This window comes from Hippocampus bargibanti, linkage group LG13 (genome assembly GCF_051943395.1).
Source record: "Hippocampus bargibanti isolate YZ-2025 linkage group LG13, ASM5194339v1, whole genome shotgun sequence".
Lineage (NCBI taxonomy): Eukaryota > Metazoa > Chordata > Actinopteri > Syngnathiformes > Syngnathidae > Hippocampus > Hippocampus bargibanti.
Genome location: NC_142746.1, coordinates 18,399,961 through 18,423,163, shown reverse-complemented (window position 1 = coordinate 18,423,163; position 23,203 = coordinate 18,399,961). Strand labels below are relative to the sequence as shown.

The following is a 23,203-nucleotide window of genomic DNA, read 5'->3' as shown; positions in this document are numbered from 1 at the left end:
CCCATAATTAAAATAAAAATGAAAATAGAAAATGAAAACAATGAGCTTATTTTTTTCTGTACACTCCTACTCATAATTGAATTTGGATTGGATTTGCCTTTATTAGTGTCGCAGTGGAGAAATTTACATTTCACAGCATAATAATTCCAATAATAAAAACCAATAATCAAAATAAATAATGAAAAAAAATGCGATGATTATTTTTTCTGTACACTCTTACGTATAATAATTCCAATAATAAAAACAAATAATCAAAATAAATAATGAAAAAAAATGCTAGGATGTTTTTTTTCTGTACGTGTATTAGTGCACGTTGCTATCCTTTTAATAGCATGTCGGGCATGGAAAAATATTCAATTATTTTATACATTTCAATCATCCTTTTTATAATGATGCTCATATTTTTTCATGCAACATGATGCATGAAGAAGCAGTAAAATATGTAAGAAAGGGTTATTGATAGGGAATTTTCATCTGTACTTTCCAATCAAACCACCAGATGGAAGTGGATCCCACAATGTTGTGCACAAGTAGTTAATTAACAACTACCCAATACACTAGTAGGCCATGTGGCCATAGTTGCCTCATTCTGATCTCTGTCCTTTCTGTTAATCTCTGAGAATTGCCACGTCCTGCGACACCGCTTTGTCATGTGATTCAATGGAGTCGATTTTTGGATGTGGATGTTTGGCAGACTGTGTCGATGCGGTTGCAATACTCGGGCTTCTTGGTCATGGCTGTTGACCGAAGGGGGTTTAGTAATTTGTTTCAGCACCGTGGACAGCAGCTTTTTTTTTTCACACTGATGATCGCCAGTGAAGTTCATCATCTATCCATTTTGTGTAACGCTTGTGCTCACAGAGGTCAAGGGTCAACTGAAGACTAGTCGAGTTAAGTACACTCTAAATTGGTTGCCACTTAATGTATATGATTTACAATCGAGACAGTTAGTCGATAAGGTATGTGTACGTTTTTGACTCAAGCACTCCTGATAAAACAGATGCATACTTAGGGAATACATGCAAACTCCACAAAGGAAGAATTGAGTCAAAATTCAAACTGGAAGCTCAGAACTATGTGGTGGATATTCTAACTGTAATCCATTGAATGGACACCATTCATATTACTGTTAGCAGTAGAGCACCGTATTTTCCAGTGTACTGTATACGGTGCACTGGAGTATAAGGTGCAAGGAATTATGCATTTTTTTTAACTTTTTCCATATATAATGCACACTGCATTATGAATGAAAAAAGATTTCCAAATATAATATATATAATATATTGATAGAGATTAGACAGAATTAGAAGTTATATTTAAAAGTTTCATGCTTAGCTGGCCAACCAAACAATAGGCCCACAGTTAAGGCGCAGATGGCCACAGTGAATCTGAGTGAAACAGACACAATCCAGTTAAACTGCCATCTTCGTCTAGGAGATCTGGCCTTGGACAGAATTTAGGACTTGGGAATCTACTTCGTCACAGGAGGACTTGAAATTCCCTCACAGGAAGAGCTCATTACCCAGGTTACAAATGTATCAGTTCATGGAATAGCCAACCAATTAAAATACCTATGTTTTATTGCTTATAGCTGCTGGTGCTTATAACATGCAGTGGTGTGGTATTATAATCAAGAAAACTATGTTTTACGAATGTATCACTTTACTTTGCATATATACTCTCAATAAATAGCTTGGCAGAAGGCTGCAAAATTCAGGCGTCTGTCATGAATGGCTACGTCTCCTGCCGGCAGTAAAAGACATTTTTTAATTTTTTTTTTAATTGTATTTTTTTTTAATTTCCAAATATAAGGCACACCATATTACAAGGCGCTACTTCTTCTTCAGGGGGGAAATGGAGTCGGTGCCTGCTAAAAGTAGTAGCGAGACCTGTTTTGGCTCAATATTACTTTATATATATGGCATACCTGCGTATAAGGCACAGAGTCATCTTTTGAAGAAAATAAAGGCTTTTGGGTACGCCTTATACACCAGAAAATACGGTAGTATTAGCCTTTGTAGTAAAACGTTCCTGCTGACATGATGACATTAAATGTTTTCTTTTTACCATTGACACAAAATATATTGATCCACAAGAATGAGTTTCAATGAATCCAGTCATTCTGTTTGCAACATGTATTTCTTTTTAACTAATCTGACAAAAGATTTAATAACGTAATAACGTATAACATTAAACATTTAAACATGGTAATAATGACACGAATTATTTTTTTGTTTGTTGTCACACTTAAAGTGTGTTAGCCGTGCTGCTATTTTTAAAATATATATAATATATATAAATACAATACAACTTCTATTATTATTATTATTATTATTATTATTATTATTATTATTATATAAAAACGACAGTGTGAAAAATAGAACATTGGACATTCCTTTGTTCTTTTTTTTAATTTGCACATATGTTTCCATGAGCCCTTAAACCACAGGTGTCAAAGTCAAGGCCCGCGGGCCAAATCCGGCCCGCCACATCATTTTTTTCGGCCCGCGAAAGCAAATCAAACTTGTGAAATTCCATGATGATTGCTAAAATCTGAGCCAAAATTTCATATTTTTGGATGTCAACCACAATAAAAGCCATTATTCTTGACTTCAGATTTGAAAACGAGTTATTCATTAATTTGCTGTGTGCTCTATATGTAATATTTGAAGGGATTTAAACATTCTAATGGGTTCCCCAAATTCATAACGGCCCTCGAGAGGAAACCATAACTACAATGTGGCCCGCGGCAAAAAATGACTTTGACACCCCTGCCTTAAACCTTACATTTCATGTTTTTTGAATTCCACATGTAGATGCTGTGAGGTGACTGCTGGAATAGCAGAGACAGTAGTCTCTGTCAGTAGCTACCAAAGAAAGCGCCTACGTGCAAATAAAGCTCAGTCTTCACATCGGTTCCTTTTTCTGCGTGACTGACAGTTCAATTGCTCATCGCGTGTGAGCGAGAATGAAGGTCGGGAAGGAGTTGGCAGGTAGGTGTGTACAGGTGATGATTTACACTCTCACCAAAGGTAAAGTTACACTGTAACGTTTTTCTGACCCTATTGGGCTTTTTTTCCCCTTTTCCCCCCCTTTTTTTTCTCCTTTTTTTGGGTTATTTGCAGAGGTCTGAAATGATCATTATCACTTGAATCAGGTATGTTGGAGTAGTGTGGGATCGAAAACAGGCTTTCGAGGAACCCGAGTTCCCTACCCCTGTTATAGTGAATAGAGCCATCTCTTTCTTTGATTTCTGTCAGGCCTTTAGCGGAAGCATACATGACCTCTAATTACTTTCTCAGCTTATCTCGCCGCGAACTTGTGAAATACTACCGGAGCCTCCTATTTGAAACATGTAATGTAGTCACGCATATGTGCTTCATCATCCATTTGTCAGCACTGACAACTTCACTGAACACGGCTATACGCCTCTGGGGAGAGCACACAAAAAGGTTGTGATGACATAGCTTCACTTTTGACAAATGAAGCCATATTTATACAATATACTCTACGTTTTAAAAATTTGAAATAGAATGAGGTACGTTTTTCATTCCACCTTCAGTGAGTTTTTTGATCACAGGATAAATATTTGTACTTATTTATTTATGTATTTATCTACTTATCTATTTATCTGATTATCTATCTATTTATTAATTTATGCATGTATATATTTATCTATGTATTTATTCATGTATTTATTCAGTTAGTTAGTCATGTATCTATTCATCTATTTATTTATTCATTTATCTACTCATATTTATGTATTTATTTATTTATTTATTGTTTGTATTAATTTATTTCTTCATTTATTTCTTCATTTATTTATTCATTCTTTTATCTATCCATTTTTATTTATTTATTTTTATTTATTATGCTTTATGTATGTATGTATGTATTTATTTATTTATTTATTTATTTATTTATTTATTTATTTATTTATTTATTAATTGATTGATTGATTGATTTGTTTAGTCATTTATTTATTCATTTATGCAATAGAATGAGGTACGTTTTTCACTCCACCTTCAGTGAGTTTTTTGGTCACAGGATAAATATTTGTATTTATTTATTTATTTATTTATTTATTTATTTATTTATTTATTCATTTATTCATTTATTTAATTAGTCATGTATCTATTCGTCTATTTATTGATACATTTATCGATATTTATTTTAGTTTATTTATTTATTTATTTAGGTATTTTTAAATTAATTAGTCATGTATCTATTTGTGTGTTTATTGATACATTTATCTTATTTATTTTACTTTCTTCCTTTCTTCCTTTCTTCCTTTCTTCCTTTATTTATTTATTATTTATTTATTTATTTATTTATTTATTTATTTATTTATCCATCCATTTTAATTTATGTATTGATTGATTTTTATTTATTATGCTTTATTTTTTTTTCACTCGTCATGAAAAAAAAGCAGCACATGACACTTTGAATTGTATTTATTTATTGTTATTTATTTTGCTGTATTTATTTATTTATGTATTTATTTAGTTTTATTTATTTATTTGTGTGTGTAGGCATGTATTTATTTATTACTATAATCGCTACTTTTTTCCCAAATTAATTTGTGAATAACCATCATACTTTTTCTTTTTTTTTAAGTCATCATATAAAACAAAACAAGATTTTTAATGGCTGATGTAGTCTTCCAAGACATTATTTTTTTGTGCACTGCGATCTTTTGCATTTGCTCTTCTAAGAGAGGAATCAACGTACCGCGGTGTGGAAAAAGAATTCCCCATAGGTTATGTTTACGGGTAAAGTACTTTGCTCCGACTTCGGCCACCTCATTACGCCTCAGTGATGGTCCAACGACTTGCACTCCCTCTCACACCACTGCATTATTTTGTTCTTTACTGAAAGAACTGCTGCCTCTCCAAGTTCTATCGATGGGTGCTAATGAGAATCTCGATGACCTTGTAGATGAACTGAGCATTCATTGAGGAACCTCTTTGGACTTTTTTTTCGTTTCGTTTTGTTTTGTTTTTGTCTGGACCAAGTGCGACTGAGGCCCTTGCCAAAGCGTAACCAGCAGCCCGTGAAGGCATCTCCCCTCGATTCTCACACTGAAAGGGTATTTTTTCTCTTGAATTCCAAATGGACGTTCAGGCCAGACTTTTTTTTTTGTTTTACTGGAGGGAAATCTTTTCAATCCAGTTGAACTCTTGCTACTTCTTTGCAAAGAATAGGGGGGGCTTAATAAGAGTGTAACCGCATGACTGCGCATTTCGAATCAATGCCAGTTATAAAGGCTTCTCTGCTGCTGTCTGACAACAATTATCATCTGCGTCATTGTTTTAATTGAAGTGGATATATATATATATATATATATATATATATATATATATATATATATATATATATATATATATATATATATATATATATATATATATATATATATATATATATAATGTGCTAATGTCGCTAATTGCTAGACGCGCTACACTCTCAACTCAACTGAACTGTATTTATATAGTACTTCAAAACGTTATAATTAAATATAAAGATAAATGTAAAGATGAAAATATGCTACTCAATTCTGTGTATTTATTGAATTAGTGACATGCAGTGTATCAGCCAACGAGTTATCTAGCTAGCTAGCTATTAGCTATAGATCTATCTAGGTGGGTTTCTATCTAGCTAGCTATCTATTTACTCGCTATTAGCTAGCTGGATGGATTTTCTCTGAATTTGAGTTATTCCGGGTTGCTAGCTATCTATTAGCTATCTACTTGCTGGCTAGCTAGCTTTCTGTCTATTGGCTTCCGGGTTGAGTGAACACTGGCGCGTGTGGCTGCCGCTGCTCACCCACAGAAAAACTTCATCCTGTGACCGTAGCATTTTGAAAGGCGCTTATAAATAAAATGTATTCTTATTCTTATTCTTATTCTATAACATAATTGAAGTGGCTTCATGGACATATCACACACACACACACACACACACACATATATATATATATATATATATATATATATATATATATATATATATATATATATATATATATATATATATATATATAGTGAGACCTCAACTTACGAACTTAATTGGTTCCCAGACAGAGTGTGCAAGGCGAAAAGTGTGTATCTCAAAAAAAAAAATTCCCATAGGAAACCATTAAAATGGGAATAATCTGTTCCCGGGTTTCCATAAAATAGAGTAGAGGAGAGTCACCTTCCATAAGGACTGTTGGTAACTTAACCTCTGGTGCTGTTCGGTCGTGTGCTTCCGCCGAAGATCATTCCGCCAGCCGTGGTGGGTGTGTATTGTGAAAATAGTGCTTATTATAAGGTTTAATTTTCATAAATTTGATGTTTGTAAGACGAAAAGTTTGTAAATTAAGGTGTTTGTAAGTTGAGGTCTCACTGTATATACTCCAAACAATCAGATCATTAAGCTAAACAATATCATTTGGCAAGGATATTACAAATTTCCCGATTGTGGGACTATTAAAGGCCTTCTGATTCTGATATAAGAGGAGGTTTGTGCTGTTTGTCTTCACCCCCGACCTTCATTAAGGTCCTGCAGTTTTTTTATGACTTCCCATGGTTTATGTCATCACCCCAAAGTTCATTTGCAGCTCAATAGCTCAAACGATCTCAGCCATCAGTATCATTTCACCATCTTTGGTCCAGATTGTGTATTCATGGATGGAGAAACCCAAACAAATGCAGTGTTTATCCTCTGAACTGTGACTTATTTTGCCAGTCAAGTGAAAACAAAGGGTGTATAAAATGCTCAGCCACAACAGTGGGATGATCTGATTTGGAGGCACAAGGAATTGAATGTTACAGGAGGAGAGCACAGTCTGATAATATGTCTCCATGTATTCCCACTTTCTGGAAATTGATGTCATATTACAGTTATTTTTAAGCGTCATTGTTTTATTTTCCTCCTTATTGACGTCGCCCGCCTGAGGAATACGAATTTCTGCATTTCAGAAGTCTCAATGACATCATCACGGTGAAGTTTGGCTGAATGTTACAGAGATACATATTTGCACTGTATTTTCTCATTTTGACCATCTTTTTTTGTGCATTTTTTTTTTAATTGGCTGTGTTGATTTGTTTGCTTGTTTTTTCATTCGTTTCAGAGAATAATTCCTCACATACAAGGTTTCAAGGAAGTATTTCAGGAACTTGGTGTTGTGATGTGTTGTGTTTTTCCCCTCGCAAGTCTTCCTCTGTGGTTTGTTCTACAACTTAAAAAAAAAATGAAATGTGCGAAAAGGTGCAGAAGGTCCCGGAAGATGAAATATGTTAGATTTGTTCTGTGAGAACCAATATGAATAATGTGAATCTACTTTTCTTTAAATTTGGCTTTTGGTGTTGTTCATGGAACAGTTTGATACGCCAATACGAGGCCTTGAAGTTCTCCAATTGCACAAAAACATATCAACATCACACCTGTGTGCGCCTCCATATGCGTTGTTGACCAAATTGAAGTATTCCTGTCGGATGTGTCGCCGACTGACTCACGTTGAATTCAGTAGCAGTGTTGACAGCTCTAAATGAGAGTAAAAATGCATGAAAGTTCCCATTCTTGGACTGTGTTTGTGTACACTTAAAGGCACAAAGGCAGACATGCTCTAATAACCCTGAGAGAATTCTAATTACATCCTAGTGTCCCTCGCTCAGCCCAGGATTGACAGCGTGACCTCAAACTGCTGGCTCGTCTGACAATGAGAGCCTGTTAGACTCGCCCGATGGTGTAATATGTTGCATGCACCAAAAACTCTCCGACATTGTCCGTTTGATGTCTTTGTGCGCGCTGCGCTCGGCATTGTGCTATAGGATTGTTTTGTGTCAATGATTGAAGTTTCAGACAGGAAGAAAAAAAAAAGCGGAGTTGTCATGGCCATTTGAGAGGTGAGAGCTGACCCCGTCACTCAGGATTACTTATATCTCAGCAAGGCTTTGATAAATGCTGACAGTCCCATATAGCTTTTACAAACTGGTGGAAAAATACCGGGCAGTACTTTTCGTTTTTCTGTCTTTGGTGTGCGTTTGGGGCAAAGGGATGGAAACAATTGCAAATGTACTTTTTTTTTTACTTTTGGCATCAGTTGCTGAGGGGGATATGCTAAGCTTTTAGTTCAGGGGTGTCAAAGTCATTTTTTTGCAGCGGGCCACATTGTAGTTATGGTTTCCTCTCGAGGGCCGTTATGAATTTGGGGAACCCATTAGAATGTTTAAATCCCTTCAAAGATTACATATAGAGCACACGGCAAATTAATGAATAACTCGTTTTCAAATCTGAAGTCAAGAATAATGACTTTTATTGTGGTTGACATCCAAAAATATGAAATTTTGGCTCATATTTTAGCAATCATCATGGAATTTAACAAGTTTGATTTGCTTTCGCGGGCCGAAAAAAATGATGTGGCGGGCCGGATTTGGCCCGCGGGCCTTGACTTCGACACCTGTGTTTTAGTTTGAGGCTAAATGTTAAGGGTGAATGCACGTGTGTGTTGTTTGTTTCAATCTGCAGCTTGGTTTCATATTTTGCATTCTTTGTGTGGGGACATCAGTGTTATTGTCGGACAGATGTACAATGTATAGAATGTAACCAGCATTTTTTTTCCCACTTATCATGGTCTGAAATCAAATAATATTTTTTTTGCTTACCCACAATGCAAAGGGACTCTTAACTCATTTACTGCCATCCCCAAATTTATTCGGGAATTGAAAATATGACGTGGAGCGCCATTTCCAAATTTATTCTGGTTTTCTTTTTCTTGCGGGGGTGTCGATAAAGCGCTGATAAGACCTCCAGCAATGTTTTTTCCCTTCCACGAGGGGGCAGCATTTCCCTTTTTTACATGTTAGCGCTTTGTTTCAGATTTAGCTGTTGTTAAAGCGCTATATAAACCAATATGTATGTATTGCATTGTATTTTCTACAGCCGCCCTCATTTCAAGATCTAACTCCAGACCCATATAATTTAGGAATTAACTCTTTTTTTTATGATGAAAGAATGTTTTTATGCCACATTGAATGGTTACATAGTCCTAAAACTCAATATTCTATGGGTCCTGCAATTCGAGTGTGATAGAGATTAGACAGAATAAGAAGTTATCATATTTAAAAGTTTCATGCTGTTATATGCTTAGTCAACGTGTGTGACTCGAATACACAATTGAAGCACAGACAACCTGGGGTCAATCTGAGGTCAACAGACATGGCAAGTTAAACTGTCATCTTCATCTAGGAGATCTGGCCTTGGACAGAATTTAGGACTTGGGAAACTCCTTTATCACCGAAGCAATTTCCGACTTGAAACTCCTTCACATGAAGAGCTCATTAGCCAGGTTACAAATTTAACAGTTCATGGAAGAAACAATGTTTTATTGCTTACAGTTGTTCACGCTTAGAACCCCCAGGGGCGTGGTATTCTAATTAAGATAACAATGTTTTACTAATGTATCACATAAATTTGCATATACTCTCAATAAATAGCTTGGCAGAGGGCTGCAGAATTCAGGCGTCTGTCATGAATTGCTACGTCTCCCGCCGGCAGTAAAGACAATCTTTCTGGGTTCGAGTCTTTGTCCACAGTGTCCGATCGAACATCTCTGACAAAGTGACAATGACAAAAACCCTGGTACTGGAGTGGACACATTTTTGCACATTGTCTGGCAGTGAATGAGTTAATAGTTTTTTTTTCATCGAGTACAGTACAAAGAAGACTTTCAGTCTCAATAAAAAAAAAAAACAACATGAAATGCTTAAAAAAATTATATAGACATTGCTAACACAACAGCAGCCAATCTCAAATAGAGTTGATGCAATATTGTTTTTTTTTTTTGGATATTTTTTACTCGGAAGAATTGTGTCATGAGATGACATGAAGGTCCCCAAAACTCTGTGATTCTGCGATTAATGACGTCAAGAAGGGTAGTAAGGCTAACAGACAATTCTTTCTCATTTATAAAAAAGTCTTACTCAGGCTCAGGCCACTTTTTTAGTTCATCCCATGAGAAATGGGAGAAAAAAATAAAATAAAATAAAATAAAAAAACAAGTGCTCCATTTACATTGAGGAGGATTTATGAATGAAGAATAGCATTTCCATTCATAAAGATCTCGATGTTCCCAGTCTGCATGGCTGTTTTACATAAGCTACAAACAAAATTTGAAGTTTACATTCCCGTAAGCAAGTAATGAATTGTGCTAAATACACCAAACTGGACTGACGAGGTTTTAGTCTGAGATGCACGTAATGCCCTGTAATTTTCCAAGTCTTTGCAGGCAAACACCGTTTTTCGGGGATTTTTTTTTTTCCAATTACGTATACCTAACCTGTTTTCATGTGTTCTAAATAGCATGACTCCACCTCAACTTCAGTCGATTCGGAGGATGATTGTTGAGCGGTAAGATGAGCTGTCGGCGTGCTATTGTTACATCACAATCGTTGCATGCGGACGCTGTTCCGCACAAACTATGTTGCATGTGGCTTGTCACGAAAGCTCATGCAAGGGAGTGGAGAGTATGCAGAGGTACTGCAATACAGTGAGACCTCAACTTACAAACACCTTATCTTACAAACTTTTCGTGTTACAAACATCAAATTTATGAAAATTAAACCTTATAATAAGCACTAACAAGTAGCTACGTACAAATGGCTGCCTTTACAGCAGGTCCTGTATTTTGTTTTTCTACTTTTTCCTTTCCTTTCCTCTTACTTTCATCACTTTGCTGCTGTGAATTGTAAATTTCTCCACTGCAAGACTAATAAAGGCTAATCCGATGCAATCCAATGGAAAATTTGTTGAGCAATTAGCAATTTGAAGATACTGTAGTCATCTTCATTTTTTTTTTTTTTTTTTTTTACGTGTACTTACCTCCTCCTTTTTTTCCGTTCCTCTGGACATAGTTACCAACCATTGTTTTCATTTGTTTACTTGTTGCTAAATGCCATCAACAAGTGATACTATTCTTCCTGCGCTATTGCTTTCATGCAAGTTGTCACACAAGGTGGTGTCAGCTAAATACTGTCTGGTAAACTGGGTCTACACTGAGTGAAAACAAAGTACTTCTATGACTATGATATTTGGCATAAATTGGGAAATCAGAATTATAAGTCAACTGTTTAGAAAGTTAACCACAAGAAGGAAAACAATATTTTATTTTATTATTATTATTAATATTTCATTTCATTTTTTTATGCGATTGAAAGTGATGATCTGAAGGAAGGAACTGGAAGAGGTGGTGAGCAGTATGTGGAGGGTCCAAGACAATTTTGCCTTGCCCTTGTCTTCCGAAAAATTGGTGGGATTGAAAGGTAGAAATGTTTGTCCTTTTGAAAAATAATTATTTTGTCATCATTCTCCCGTGCTTTCCCTATTTGTTGCTTTTTACGACATTATCATGAAAATGAAACAAATCCTGAATTTCCTGGAGATTCGGCTTAATTATAGACTTACAACAAAAAAGGTGATGTCTTGAGAAAGACAATAGAGCGGCAGTATAAGGCAATAAGACACAAACATAATAATTTATATATATAAATACCAATAGAATACAATGATTTGGCACCATTATCTTCAAAATATAATCTACAAAGACAGGATATTATTTATTTTTTGCACATTATCAACTTTTAATTTTATGGCTGCAAAGCATGCCAAATAAAAAGGCTGAAAGGTGGAAAAATAAGACTGGGAATGTTGAGAATGCTCATCAAACACCTCACAACTTAATTGAAACATTGTATAATTTCCTATTTTTCCTAAATGTAAACTTCAAAAGGGATCCTCTCACTAATCCCAAATGCACTACTGTCCGACAGCTCACCCCGCATTCCCCGTGCTGGTTCATTGGCTGGTCAGGAGAATTCAGGTATATCGGAAAGGGGCGGGGGGGCTTTCACAAGTCTTACATAAGAATGTCATTGGAGGAAAAAGCATTGTAACCACTAAAAGAGGCACCATCTTGCCTAACATCATGTTGTTTTCGTTTGTGTGGGCATGCCTGCTCGTGTGTACGTGCTCATGTGTACGTGCATAAGTATCCGTAAGAGGCATAGCTTGACGGGAGCAAAGACGTCACGGATGAATTATCTTTCCATTCCAGAAGAAGTTTATCTTTGAAATATATTTATAGAAACCAAAGACAGAGATGTGCCAGTGATTACCAACCGCGGAGAGATGACGACAGATGGCGGCCCTAAAAATGTATCCACTATCTATCATTTAAGTAGTCTTAAAATCACAAGTTAATATTATATCATCTTGACGTGTCTATCGATGCCAGTAAAATAATAACTTATGGGTGTCTTTGAATATTTTTGTAGTAAGCAAATGTGTTTTATGTTATCGGCCCTGAAGTGAAAAATGGGTGCCAGAGTAAAAGTTGGGAAGCACGTAGTCATGAATAGCCAAAATAAACACATCAAATGGGCTCTCAAAAAAAGTGATATTCACTCATTCGTAACCAAAACATAATTGTGGCCGTTTTCTGTTCAGTGGTCCTTGAATTCATTACAAATCCAGCTTTGTAACGTGTTTATTGGTAATTAAAGTAAAAAAAGAACAACGCCTTTAATAATTCAACGTATTTGGGTGATTCATGGCTACCTGAGAAATGGTTCATGACTATCTTGCCACCCACCAAGATAAAAGTAATAACGTTCAGTGTGTGCGGCACAAGCAGCATGTGTGGCAAACATGTCTGATAAGCTCCCTGGCTCGGCCGTGACCCTGCGCACGAAAGAAGATACGTAATTGGATAATGGCAATTCAAGCTTCTTATCGCCATCAAGGGGTTGTAAAATGAAAGTGCAATTTAGTTTAAAAAAAACTACAATTCCCAGGTGAACTAGCGTCCATACTATCACAGTACTTCCGTACTTTCTGGAATACTTCCGTGCTCTCTTTCTTACCTCGCAATGGACGGTCACTCTGTAAAAGCTATATTATTTGACTTGGACAACACGCTCATTGAAACAAATCGGGCAGGCCATTTCGCTTTACAAAAGGTGGTATTCTTTTGCTCAAAGTGTATTTTTGTTTCATTGTCAAATGACGATCAAGTTGACATGTTTGGGATCGGATGGGTTGCGTTCAAATTCAATGGGGAACACATAACCATCGCGGTATCCTCGGCTGCTAAATAATTAAATTCGTACTACTTAATTTTGTTCCCAATCATGAAGATGCGCTTTAGCATTCTTATTCAGATTGGCTGTTATTTTGTTTAAATATACCGGTTCTAGTGCATTGTTACATAGATAATTTAGTTTCCCAGTTTATCAAGTGGTGGTGCTTTTTATGTTAATTACAACACCACGTGATCGAGATTCTGTGGACCGATAATGATTCTCGTATGGAGGTCGAATTGTATGTTATTGTATTATTTTTAACATAGTAAAGTAAAGTGAAGCAAAACTTGACAGCTTCCGCTGTTGTTAAAGCGCTATGTAAAACAACATGTATTGTATTGTATTTATTTTAAAATAGCTAGCCCACACTTACACAGTATTCTGGGAAAATGGTAAAAATATTCACAATTTAACTTTGAGTCCCCCAAACAAACATTTCTGGACACTTTTTTTGTGGTGTACTAGCACATTGTAATTAAAATGGTGTGTGTGACTTTTACAGACCTATGAACTTTTGAAGACCTCCTTGGCTATTGACGATGACATCATCACCGATATTTGTGATAAGTTCAAGCAGAAACTTATGCGTGAGAAGTTTGATCCTGCTGATGGCAAATCTATAGATGAGGTCCGAGTGGGTCACTGGGAAGACAGCATTAAGGAAAGTGTGGAGGGCCCTTTGTCGCCTACCCTGGCAGCTCAGTGCTACTATCTGTGGAAAAATAGTCGATTGGATCTGCTTAGTTTGTCCCCTGAGATATCAAGTCTTCTGAAACAACTTCGTAGGAAATACAAGCTCCTGCTCTTGACCAACGGCAATACCCAAACACAAAGGGAGAAAGTAGAGGCAGTCGGTTGTGAAAGCTTTTTTGATCGGATTGTCGTCGGGGGGGATCATGTCGAGCAGAAACCCTTCCCCTCCATCTTCAAATTGTGTTTTGACTTGCTGCAGGTGGAACCGCAGGATTGCATCATGGTGGGAGACTCACTGGATACTGACATCCAGGGAGGGTTTGATGCTAAAGTACGTGCGACTGTTTGGATTAACAGTGCAGGTGTTGCTCTACCTGTTGGTTCAGTGACACCTGACTATACGCTTTCTACCGTGTTGCAGTTGGAAGATGTTTTGACACGACTAAATCAGGGACAAATGCTGTCATAAACATGTGATGGAGAATAAGAAGTTATCATATTTAAAAGTTTCATGCTGTTATATGCTTAGTGAGCATGTATGACTTGAATACACAATTGAAGCACAGACAACCTGGGGTCAATTGAGGTCGACAGACACATCTTGTTAAACTTTCATCTTCATCTAGGAGATCTGGCCTTGGACAGAATTTAGGACTTAGGATACTCCTTTATCACCGGAGTAATTTTAGACTTCACAGGAAGAGCTCATTAGCCAGGTTACGAATTTATCAGTTCCTGGAGAAGACAATGTTTTATTGCTTACAACTGTTTGTGCTTAGAACTCAAGAGGTGTGGTATTCTAATCAAGAAAACAATGTTTTACTAATGTATCACTTTAATTTGCATATACTCTCAATAAATAGCCTGGCAGAGGGCTGCAGAATTCAGGCGTCTGTCATGAATGGCTATGTCTCCTGCCGGCAGTAAAAGACAATCTCTCTGGGTTCGAGCCTTTATCCACAGTGGGCTTTCTTATTTTGTCAAGGTTGTTGTGAAATATGAGAATAAAATGCGTACCTACTGCGATAAATGTCTGTGTCTTTGTCTAATACGGTCAGCGAGTGGATATCAAGTTAACATCACATATTTGGAACTGTCGCGGCTTGGAATTGAAGCGGATTTACGTGGGACAGGAGATGTGAGACAATCTTTTCGTCAATGAATGCTACAGCTTCGTGTTTGCTTTCAACATTTAGCTTGTAGCAGTTGTGCGCATTTCTCCCTGATCCACTGGTGAAAAAGACGCTTTGATCCTAACTAGAACTGCTTCATACAACAAAGATGGTGCAGAAAGTGACTGCCTGTATCTTTTGTATGGTGTCACGTTATTAGTTTTGTTGTTGTTTTGACTTCAAGATGGCGACGCGAGAGTGGCTCCCTTCACAGAAGGTCCTCTAATATGTTTTCTACTTCTTCCTTTCCTTTCCTCAATCACTTTGCTGGACTGAAATCTAAATTTCTCAACTGCAAGACGAATAAATCCTAATCCAATCCAATCATTCCTAGATTGTTAAAAATGACAACGCACACACACACACACCTCTCACTTGTAAGCGTCATCATGGATTATGACGTCACGTTCATGATCACATGGCATGACATCATAGAGTGGTTATGGTGCTGGATGTGATCTTCTTGACATAAGGAAACAGTACTAAATGGGGTTTTTTTATTTAGTATTTTATTTTTTTATTTAGATATTTTTGATATAATAAAAAAAATGGCAATGGGTGTCAACTCAAACTCATCAACTGAAGCTGGTAAGTGATTGTGCTTGTCTCATCCATTGTCAACATCTTTTTTACTGACATTCTGTAACTGACACTGTAATAGATGTGTCTATTGCCATTTGCAGATCAGAAGAAAAAATCAAAATCATTTGAAAAGCTACAGTCCGACATCCTGAGTAGTAAAACAAGTACCTACCTGGTTAAGGACTTAATTGGGGAAGGAAGCTTTGGTAAAGTTGCCCATTGTGTAAACTTGGACACATCGCAGAGCGTAGCTCTCAAAGTCCTTAAAACCAAGTCAAATCTGATATCCAAAATGGAGGTATAATACCCGACATTCGCAAATAGTGATTATCTAATTCAGTGTTGCGAGGTCTCACAATTGTTTTATTTTCTCCGCAGATCAAAATGCTCGAGATTGTCAGTGTCCTGGACCCCGTAAAAAAGAGCATTGTGAAGTTCATTGAAAACTTTGAGCATGAAGGGTATACTTGTTTGGCTTTTGAAATGCTAGACATGAGCCTTTTCGATTTTGTTGTCAAGAAACGGAAGAAGCCATTGTCTGTCAGTGAGATACGGCCGATTGCGCATCAGGTAAAGTGATCATTTAATCATATCAATGATATACTAAATATTGCGTTTCTTAATTGTTTTTTTTCAATTTGGACAATTTAAAAATGTCCCTTTGAAATTGTGATGTGTCCAAGGATTGCATCTGTGTTTATTTCCTCCTCTTACCGTGAAGTTGCTCACAGCCTTTGAGGCCCTGAAAGGTATCCGAATCATTCACGCAGACCTGAAGCCTGATAACATCATGCTGGTGAACCATTCATGTGAACCCTTCAGGGTTAAATTAATAGATTTTGGCTGCTCCCTCCAGAGCTCTGCGGTGACCATTGGAATGACCATACAGCCTATGGGATATCGGTAGGTTTCATTACTCTCAGTTTGTTTCCATTTAACCTCAAAGGTTGACTGCGTTCATGGTTGATTTGGCCTGTGGTGGACTGTCAAATCCTGCAAATCCTTCCCTGCTAGCCTAAAAATATCAGAATCGCGGACTGATGTTAATTATATTTTGTCCATGAATTCTTATTAAAAAATTCCAACTTGTCTTTCAGCTTCCTTTCATTACTTTTCTCCTGCTGCGCTGCTTCCAGATGTGTGTTTTCGTATTTAAGCATTTAACCAATCACATTTTCAGCCATCAGTTGTTACCAGGGTCAGAAATCTACCTGGACGCCTTCACAATCAATTCTGCGGGCCCAAATGTGTCCATCAAACTTTTGCTCTAACGAATCAGATTTCGTGTTGACAATCCAAAAGGGGCACCAACGCCGTTTTACAGGCGCTGGTCAACGTCAGTTTTCGCACACTATGATTGGCTACTCACTAGCCAAATCATATTTTGTGAAAACTGCTCTGATCACAAGCCGCTAGTGACAAGAACATACTGGCCAGAGCTAGCACACTGTATCGGTAGCTAGCTGCATAAGCAAATATATTTTGTTGATTTAATAGCAGTTTTGTCAACCCACAAAGGCTGAAGGAGAAGGAATGGATTTGGTTGGAGATTTACTGTTAAAGCCATTTTCAAGACAGACTTTTAAAGAAAAAAATGGACATCTTTAAGAAAGGCCGGACAGTTATTTTGGACAGTTATTTCCTGGCTAATGGCACCCTCCAGTGGACTTGTAGTAAATCACACACTTTTTTCAGTCTGGATTGATTCAGAGGTAGCACTACTGAAGGCCTAGCATTTTTATTATACAGTAAAGTGTATTGTTTTCATTACAATACAATAGCACATTTATTATACGTAAAATAAGGTATATTTTGGGTAGCTTTACGGCTTATTTAGTAGAAAATCATGTTTTATGGGGACCTGGGAACGGATTATTCTGATTTTAATGGTTTCCTATGGGAAATTAATTTTTGGGATACACACTTTTCACCTTACACACTGTCTGGGAACCAATTAAGTTCATAAGCCAAGGTATCACTGTATTCCATTCCAGGGTCAACCAAATTAATTCCGCGAGTTCCCATGAGACTAATGATTAGCGTTACAATTGAGTAGGAGAGTTTCCCAGGTGATTTTAGGCAAGAAGCTAGCCCACCACGATGTAATGATTTGTATTGATGCATTTCGTTTGACACTGAATCATTATTTACAGTGTCGCATTGACTTGGTGTGCATCTAACTTTTGAGGTTCCAATGGATGTGCCTGTAAACAAATGGTTAAAAATGAGATTCAAATGTACGTGTTTCTGTTGGTCCTGCAAACAGAGCACCCGAGGTCACCCTCGGCCTCCCAATCTCTGAGCAAGTGGACATGTGGGGTCTTGGCTGTGCTCTCACATTCTTGCACATTGGCCATCATCTTTTTGCAACCAATTGCGAGTATCAGATGGTAAAAAAACACAGAATATGTCACCTGTTATAACTGACATCCTGTAAAGCTATGAAATAAGAGAATGCCAGATGACATTGAACATGTTTTGTCCGTCAAGATGAAAACCATCATACAAATACGAGGACAGCCAGCCGACTCGCTCCTCATAGCAGGCAAATACAGCCAGAAGTACTTCACCCACTTAAACTTTGAACAGTGGAAGCTAAAGGTAGTAATTCAAAACCGTCTTGAATTTTAAACATCAGTTTAAAAAACGTTTTTTTTGTCCTAGACTCCAAATGAATATAAGCTGACAAACGGAGAAGAGACAAAAACATGGAAGATACGACTAAAGTCTCTAGATGCCTTAAGAACTGTAAGTGGTCCACTTTTGAGAAGAAAAATCTATAACTACTTGAATTTCAAGAACTCTTTTCCAAAATGCTGAATGAATCCATATTGATGATTCTTACTCATGATAAGAAAATTGACCACCATATTTAACAAATACGAAGCTGTAATTTTAGTCTATTCAAAGAATTAATTGCCTCTGTTTGAAAATGTTCGATAAAACATACCAGTATCCTCACACATTAGAAAGACACAACCGGGTCCATTTTTATCAATAAGCTGTTCTCGTTTTAGAAAAGAGCTCTTCATACTGTAGTCCATAACTGGATCAGCCATCTTTGTTTGACACTCAGCAGAGCCAAGGGGATGCAAAAGAGGTGCTCAGCGAATTTGAAGATCATAATGAATTTGTTAGCTTCCTAAAAAGCCTTCTAAACATTCAAGCTGAGAGAAGAATTGCTCCGGCGGAGGCGCTCAAACATCGCTATGTCTCTATGGCTCATCTGGTTCATGAGAGTCACACCAGCTCGTAGTAAGTCAATTTATCGTATTTCATGAGGTGAACCTTGTAAGGCCAAATACTGTTATCATGGCTGCTCTTGGTGTGGACTTTATTCGCTTTCACCTAACTCTGTGTATGCGAATCTTTTTATCGTTGTGACAATTAATCATTGTTCTCATCCACCCTGTCCTACAAGACTATATTACTTCAACATGACAAGGAGGTCTCTGTACTTTAAGGTAGTGGTGGTTAAATGAAGCTTTCATTAAAAAAAAAAAAAAAACTTGTGCTATATTTTTTTTCTTACACTTCATGTTTCTCTTGGTTTGAAAATCAAGACTAGTGCAATGGAAATGTATTCCTGTTCTACTGCATTTTAAAGGACAACCGAGGTCTCGGGACAAGTTGTGTCCATAATATGTAAAATGGCTTCAAATGACTTCTACTGAGCATATTTTACAAAGACTCCACCGCATATAGCTATATTTTACATTTTAAGACTCGCGCTGAATATTCCGGAAGTCTTGTTTTTGAGTTGGTGACGAGTCCATACGTGACGTCATGAAAGGACCGACAAAAAGACATTGTAGCAGTCCTTCATCACGTCAATGTATTTTGCTGTACTGTTTGTCTGAAAACCTTGATGTTGCACCCAAAAGCCGCCAGAAGAGGGCATCCAAGCTCCATGGAAGGAATTTATCAGCCTGTGGAAACGGGCTGATTCATTCCTCACGGGAGCTGGTCGCCATTTTTGGTTGCGACATTCCCCCCTGCCCGTTTGCCTCAAAATAACACCGAAAAATTTCATTTATCGATTGCAAACTTGTATGCTTTCCTCTTCAGAACTATTTGAATCATATTCATAACTGGATGTGTAACAAGAAAGCATATTCTCCGAATCTGAAGCTATTGTTTTGATTGACGTCAAGAACTGGGGCGGGACTTTCTGAAAATGCCCAATTCACAGCTCAATTTTTTGCAGATTTTGGACACTTTAAGTCATTTTTATTGGTGTTTTGCATTTGACTAAAAATATCATACTGCGTATTTTGGGTATTTTAGATGCTATAAAACGTTTTTCTGATGTCAGTTAAGAAACAAAAAAGTGACGTCAAATGCCACAAATTATGGACACAACTTGTCCGGAGATGTCGGTTGTCCTTTAAAAGCTTTCGCAATTTGAGTTAACTCACCACACTCCCTTGTTTTGAATCAATACTTTAATAAACTTTTTATTGTGTATTTATTTATTTTTATTATTAGTAGTATTATTTCCCATACAAAATATTCAACCAGAGTACATATGAACAAAGAGCAACCTCGAAGAACAAATATGGAAAATCAATCATGTTGAATGACAGAGGCAACAAAATACGCAATTACCTGTTGTGACCTCTCTGCCTCAAATGGTCATTGTTAATGTTTCATCATTGAAATACTATGTTGTTTGTGTGCAAGTTGCATTAATAACTGGCTGCTCTTTTTCAGTGTGGACAACGCTTTTGACCAGATGCTGGTATGCCCGATTGAAGGCTTTGAAGAGGAGCTCATTTCAGACAGCGAGGATGAGGACAAACCTTCATACAACTTTATTTTGCACTCGTCGTGTTCCTCTGACGGAACAGCAGGCATGGGACGTTGGAGCAGTAGCAATTCATTAAACAAAACAGCAAGAGACAATGGACAAAATAAAGAGAAGGCACTGGAGTCGGTACAGGCTAATAGACAAAACGACCAGAATGAGGAACAGAAGCACAACACTGAGAACATGCCGGTTTTTGTGTGCAGTGGTTGTGGAAACCTGTTTAGGAAGTAAATATTGACAACAGACTCATGAAGAAGAAAGCACGTACAGTACACACTTTTCAGATTCCCACGGATGAACAAATTCCCACTGCCACCATTTCTTTTCCACTGTTTTTTTTATTTCCTCACTCAACATTTTCCATAGAGCCCTTAAAATTTAAGATTTATTTAAACCTTAAATACATCATTGTTTTTCGACGGGGGCAGGTCATATCAAGAGAATATGATGGGTCTCAAATCTCAAACATGCACAGTGTACCACATGATGTCGCTATCTGAAGACGGGTCCACCGGCTTAGTTCGGAAAGGGATCAGGTCAAAGCCCCCGTACCGCTCAGTAGCCAGATCGCGCCTGTGAATAGCCGTTGCAAGACAGCCTGAGCAAGCCTCCCGCTTTTACCCCAAAAATACACATCATGGCCGTTTACTTACATTAAGAAATTTCGTTTTTTTTTTGTGGAGAACAGAATACAGACGTGTAGTTCTCAAACGATCCGGCTTGAAATGAACGACTGGAGCCGCTTTAGGAGCCGGTCTTTCTCCCCTTCGGTTAAAACCGCACGTGATTGGTCAGAATCCATGGTAGAAGAGAGATGGGAGGAGTTTCCACACTCCGTGGACAGACAAAAGACAAAAAAATGGCAATCTTCGCGAACCGGGATGCTGCTTTTTTTCTTTTTTTTAATATTCACATTCAGAGATTGCACAATTTTGTTGACAGTTTTGAGATGGGTCTTTGTTTTTGTACTTGATATATTTTTGTAGCACTGTACTCCATGTTGAGTATGTTCGGAAGAATATGAAATGTAAAAAAATGATATATATTATATTTTTTACATTAGTAAATCGTTTTGTATTTTATTATACATTTTTGGGGAGTAAATTAATTAAAACAACGAAAAACTGGAGCGCCATTTGGAGGTCGAAGGAGCAGGAATTCCCATCACGAAATAGAAAAACGGAAACCAATCGTGCGCATGCGTAAATGGTATTCCCACCTTTCCCGCCTTTTTCTGGCGTTTAAAAACCCCGGAAAAAGAGCACCACCCGGAAGTACCGCAGAGCCGAAATACAGGTATGTAATTAATGTTTCTCACGTTTCTCATGTCGAAAGATGTCAAAATTGCACTGTGTTGTAAAGTTGGATTGAGTTGTATCACATGTGTACATTGCTTTGGTGTATTCTGTTACACCGTTTCGTGCATAAGCTTTTTTTTACATTGTCGCCTTTGCTGCTCGCTTCTGCTGTTTGCATTGCTGTCTTGTCATTTGTGTTCGATTGCATTTGGATTGAGTTGTATCACATATGTACATTGCTACGGTGTATTCTGTTACACCGTTTCGTGCATAAGCTTTTTTTTGACATCGTCGCCTTTGCTGCTCGCTTCTGCTGTTTGCATCTGCTGTCTTGTCATTTGTGTTCGATTGTTGCATTTGGGTTCTGCTTTTTGCATTGTTCATTGAGTTGAGAAAATGTGGACGCAGCCAACAGCGTTTGGTTGGCTCTTTCGATTTTGTTGTGTCAAAAAGCGTTGTTGAAATGATACGAAGAAAGCATTTTTTCACTTGAATCTGATACCTCCGCCGTGAGGTCGACGCGCTAGCCACTGTGCCTTGCTTACTCTGTTGTGATTTTGCATTTTGTGTTTGAAATGTGATACGGTGAGTGGTCATTGAACGCTCACCGATTTGTGCTGCTATGCATTTTAAATGTCTTATTTTATTTTGTGGTTGCATCAGTACTGTTTGATTCATGTTCTGTGTATTGTTTTTTCTTCATGATTTGATATAAATGACCGACTTTCTATATATTTATTTTGTGGTTGCATCATTGCTGTTTGATTCGTGTTCTGTGTATTGTTGATTTCTTCATGATTTGCTACAAATGAATGAAAATACTCAAAGGCATGCCGTTTTTTATCACTGTGTATACACTTCAAGTGATCTCTTTTTTGCATTGAAGGTTTATTAATTTTGTATTTATCCTGTATTGATTTTGTCTTGTTTTTTTGTGGTAATTATTTGACTAATATTGCTACTGGGTGGTCGTAATACTTAATTCTTAATTAATACATATTAAAAAATACATTTTTATTTCAAGTGCCTTTTAAAGCTCCAGAGGGCACTTTACGGTCAAAGACAAGCATAGATACAACTATCACTAAAATATAATTAGAAATAGAAACAAAAGATAAAGCTACACAGCAAATATTATTTTTATTGTTGGATTCTTCCGATTTGCCGATTGTCATACAAGTGGAACGGAAAACGTTTTTTTTTCAAGCCTGACGTGGAGGTAAGTGCTCGGCATGGAGGTAGGTGCTAGTGTGTAGATACTTATTAAAAGTATCTTATTGTTGCACACACTGTTGGTGGTGCATCAGTAAAGGTAAGTTAAACAGTTTTCAATCATTCATGTCTGCTGGAACCGTTTCAGACGAGCTTGAAAAATGACGAGTTAACAAACGCGAAGTGTTTTGGAATTCATGCAAGCTAGAACCGTTTCCTAGGAACTTGAAAAATTACAAGCTAACAAACGCTGTGTGTTTTTGGAGGTTTTGAAAAAGCTATTATACGCGTTCCAATGTACAAATGTCAATGTGT

At 37.2% G+C, this 23,203-nt stretch overlaps 2 protein-coding genes and 1 long non-coding RNA gene across 6 annotated transcripts; 2 read left to right on the top strand and 1 right to left on the bottom strand.

The window, feature by feature from the left end:
- The first annotated feature begins 7,332 nt into the window (after positions 1-7,332).
- LOC148889608 (homeodomain-interacting protein kinase 1-like) lies at positions 7,333-20,626 on the top strand. Of its 4 annotated transcripts, none has more exons than XM_089012470.1 (8): positions 7,333-7,889; positions 15,947-16,138; positions 16,290-16,471; positions 17,835-17,958; positions 18,059-18,169; positions 18,233-18,316; positions 18,645-18,823; positions 20,282-20,626. In XM_089012470.1, exons 2-8 carry the CDS (start codon positions 15,953-15,955, stop codon positions 20,607-20,609), a joined length of 1,194 nt encoding a protein of 397 aa, XP_088868596.1. In that variant the 5' UTR covers positions 7,333-7,889; positions 15,947-15,952; the 3' UTR covers positions 20,610-20,626. The 4 variants fall into 4 exon arrangements, 3 of the variants coding, with proteins under 3 accessions (XP_088868596.1, XP_088868595.1, XP_088868597.1); XR_016116949.1 differs by lacking the exon at positions 7,333-7,889 and adding an exon at positions 15,031-15,866 and having other exon boundaries at positions 18,586-18,823; positions 20,282-20,423; XM_089012469.1 differs by lacking the exon at positions 7,333-7,889 and adding an exon at positions 15,031-15,866.
- Positions 12,851-14,840, top strand: nanp (N-acetylneuraminic acid phosphatase). The gene is made up of 2 exons (XM_089012472.1): positions 12,851-12,998; positions 13,624-14,840. Exons 1-2 carry the CDS (start codon positions 12,909-12,911, stop codon positions 14,281-14,283), a joined length of 750 nt encoding a protein of 249 aa, XP_088868598.1. The 5' UTR covers positions 12,851-12,908; the 3' UTR covers positions 14,284-14,840.
- Positions 20,627-20,663: 37 nt separating the features above from the next.
- Positions 20,664-22,301, bottom strand: LOC148889607 (uncharacterized). Its single transcript, XR_016116950.1, has 2 exons — positions 21,032-22,301; positions 20,664-20,951 (listed from the first exon to the last, which is right to left on the bottom strand). It is a non-coding gene; the product is annotated as an uncharacterized LOC148889607 (long non-coding RNA).
- Between the last annotated feature and the right edge of the window lie 902 nt (positions 22,302-23,203).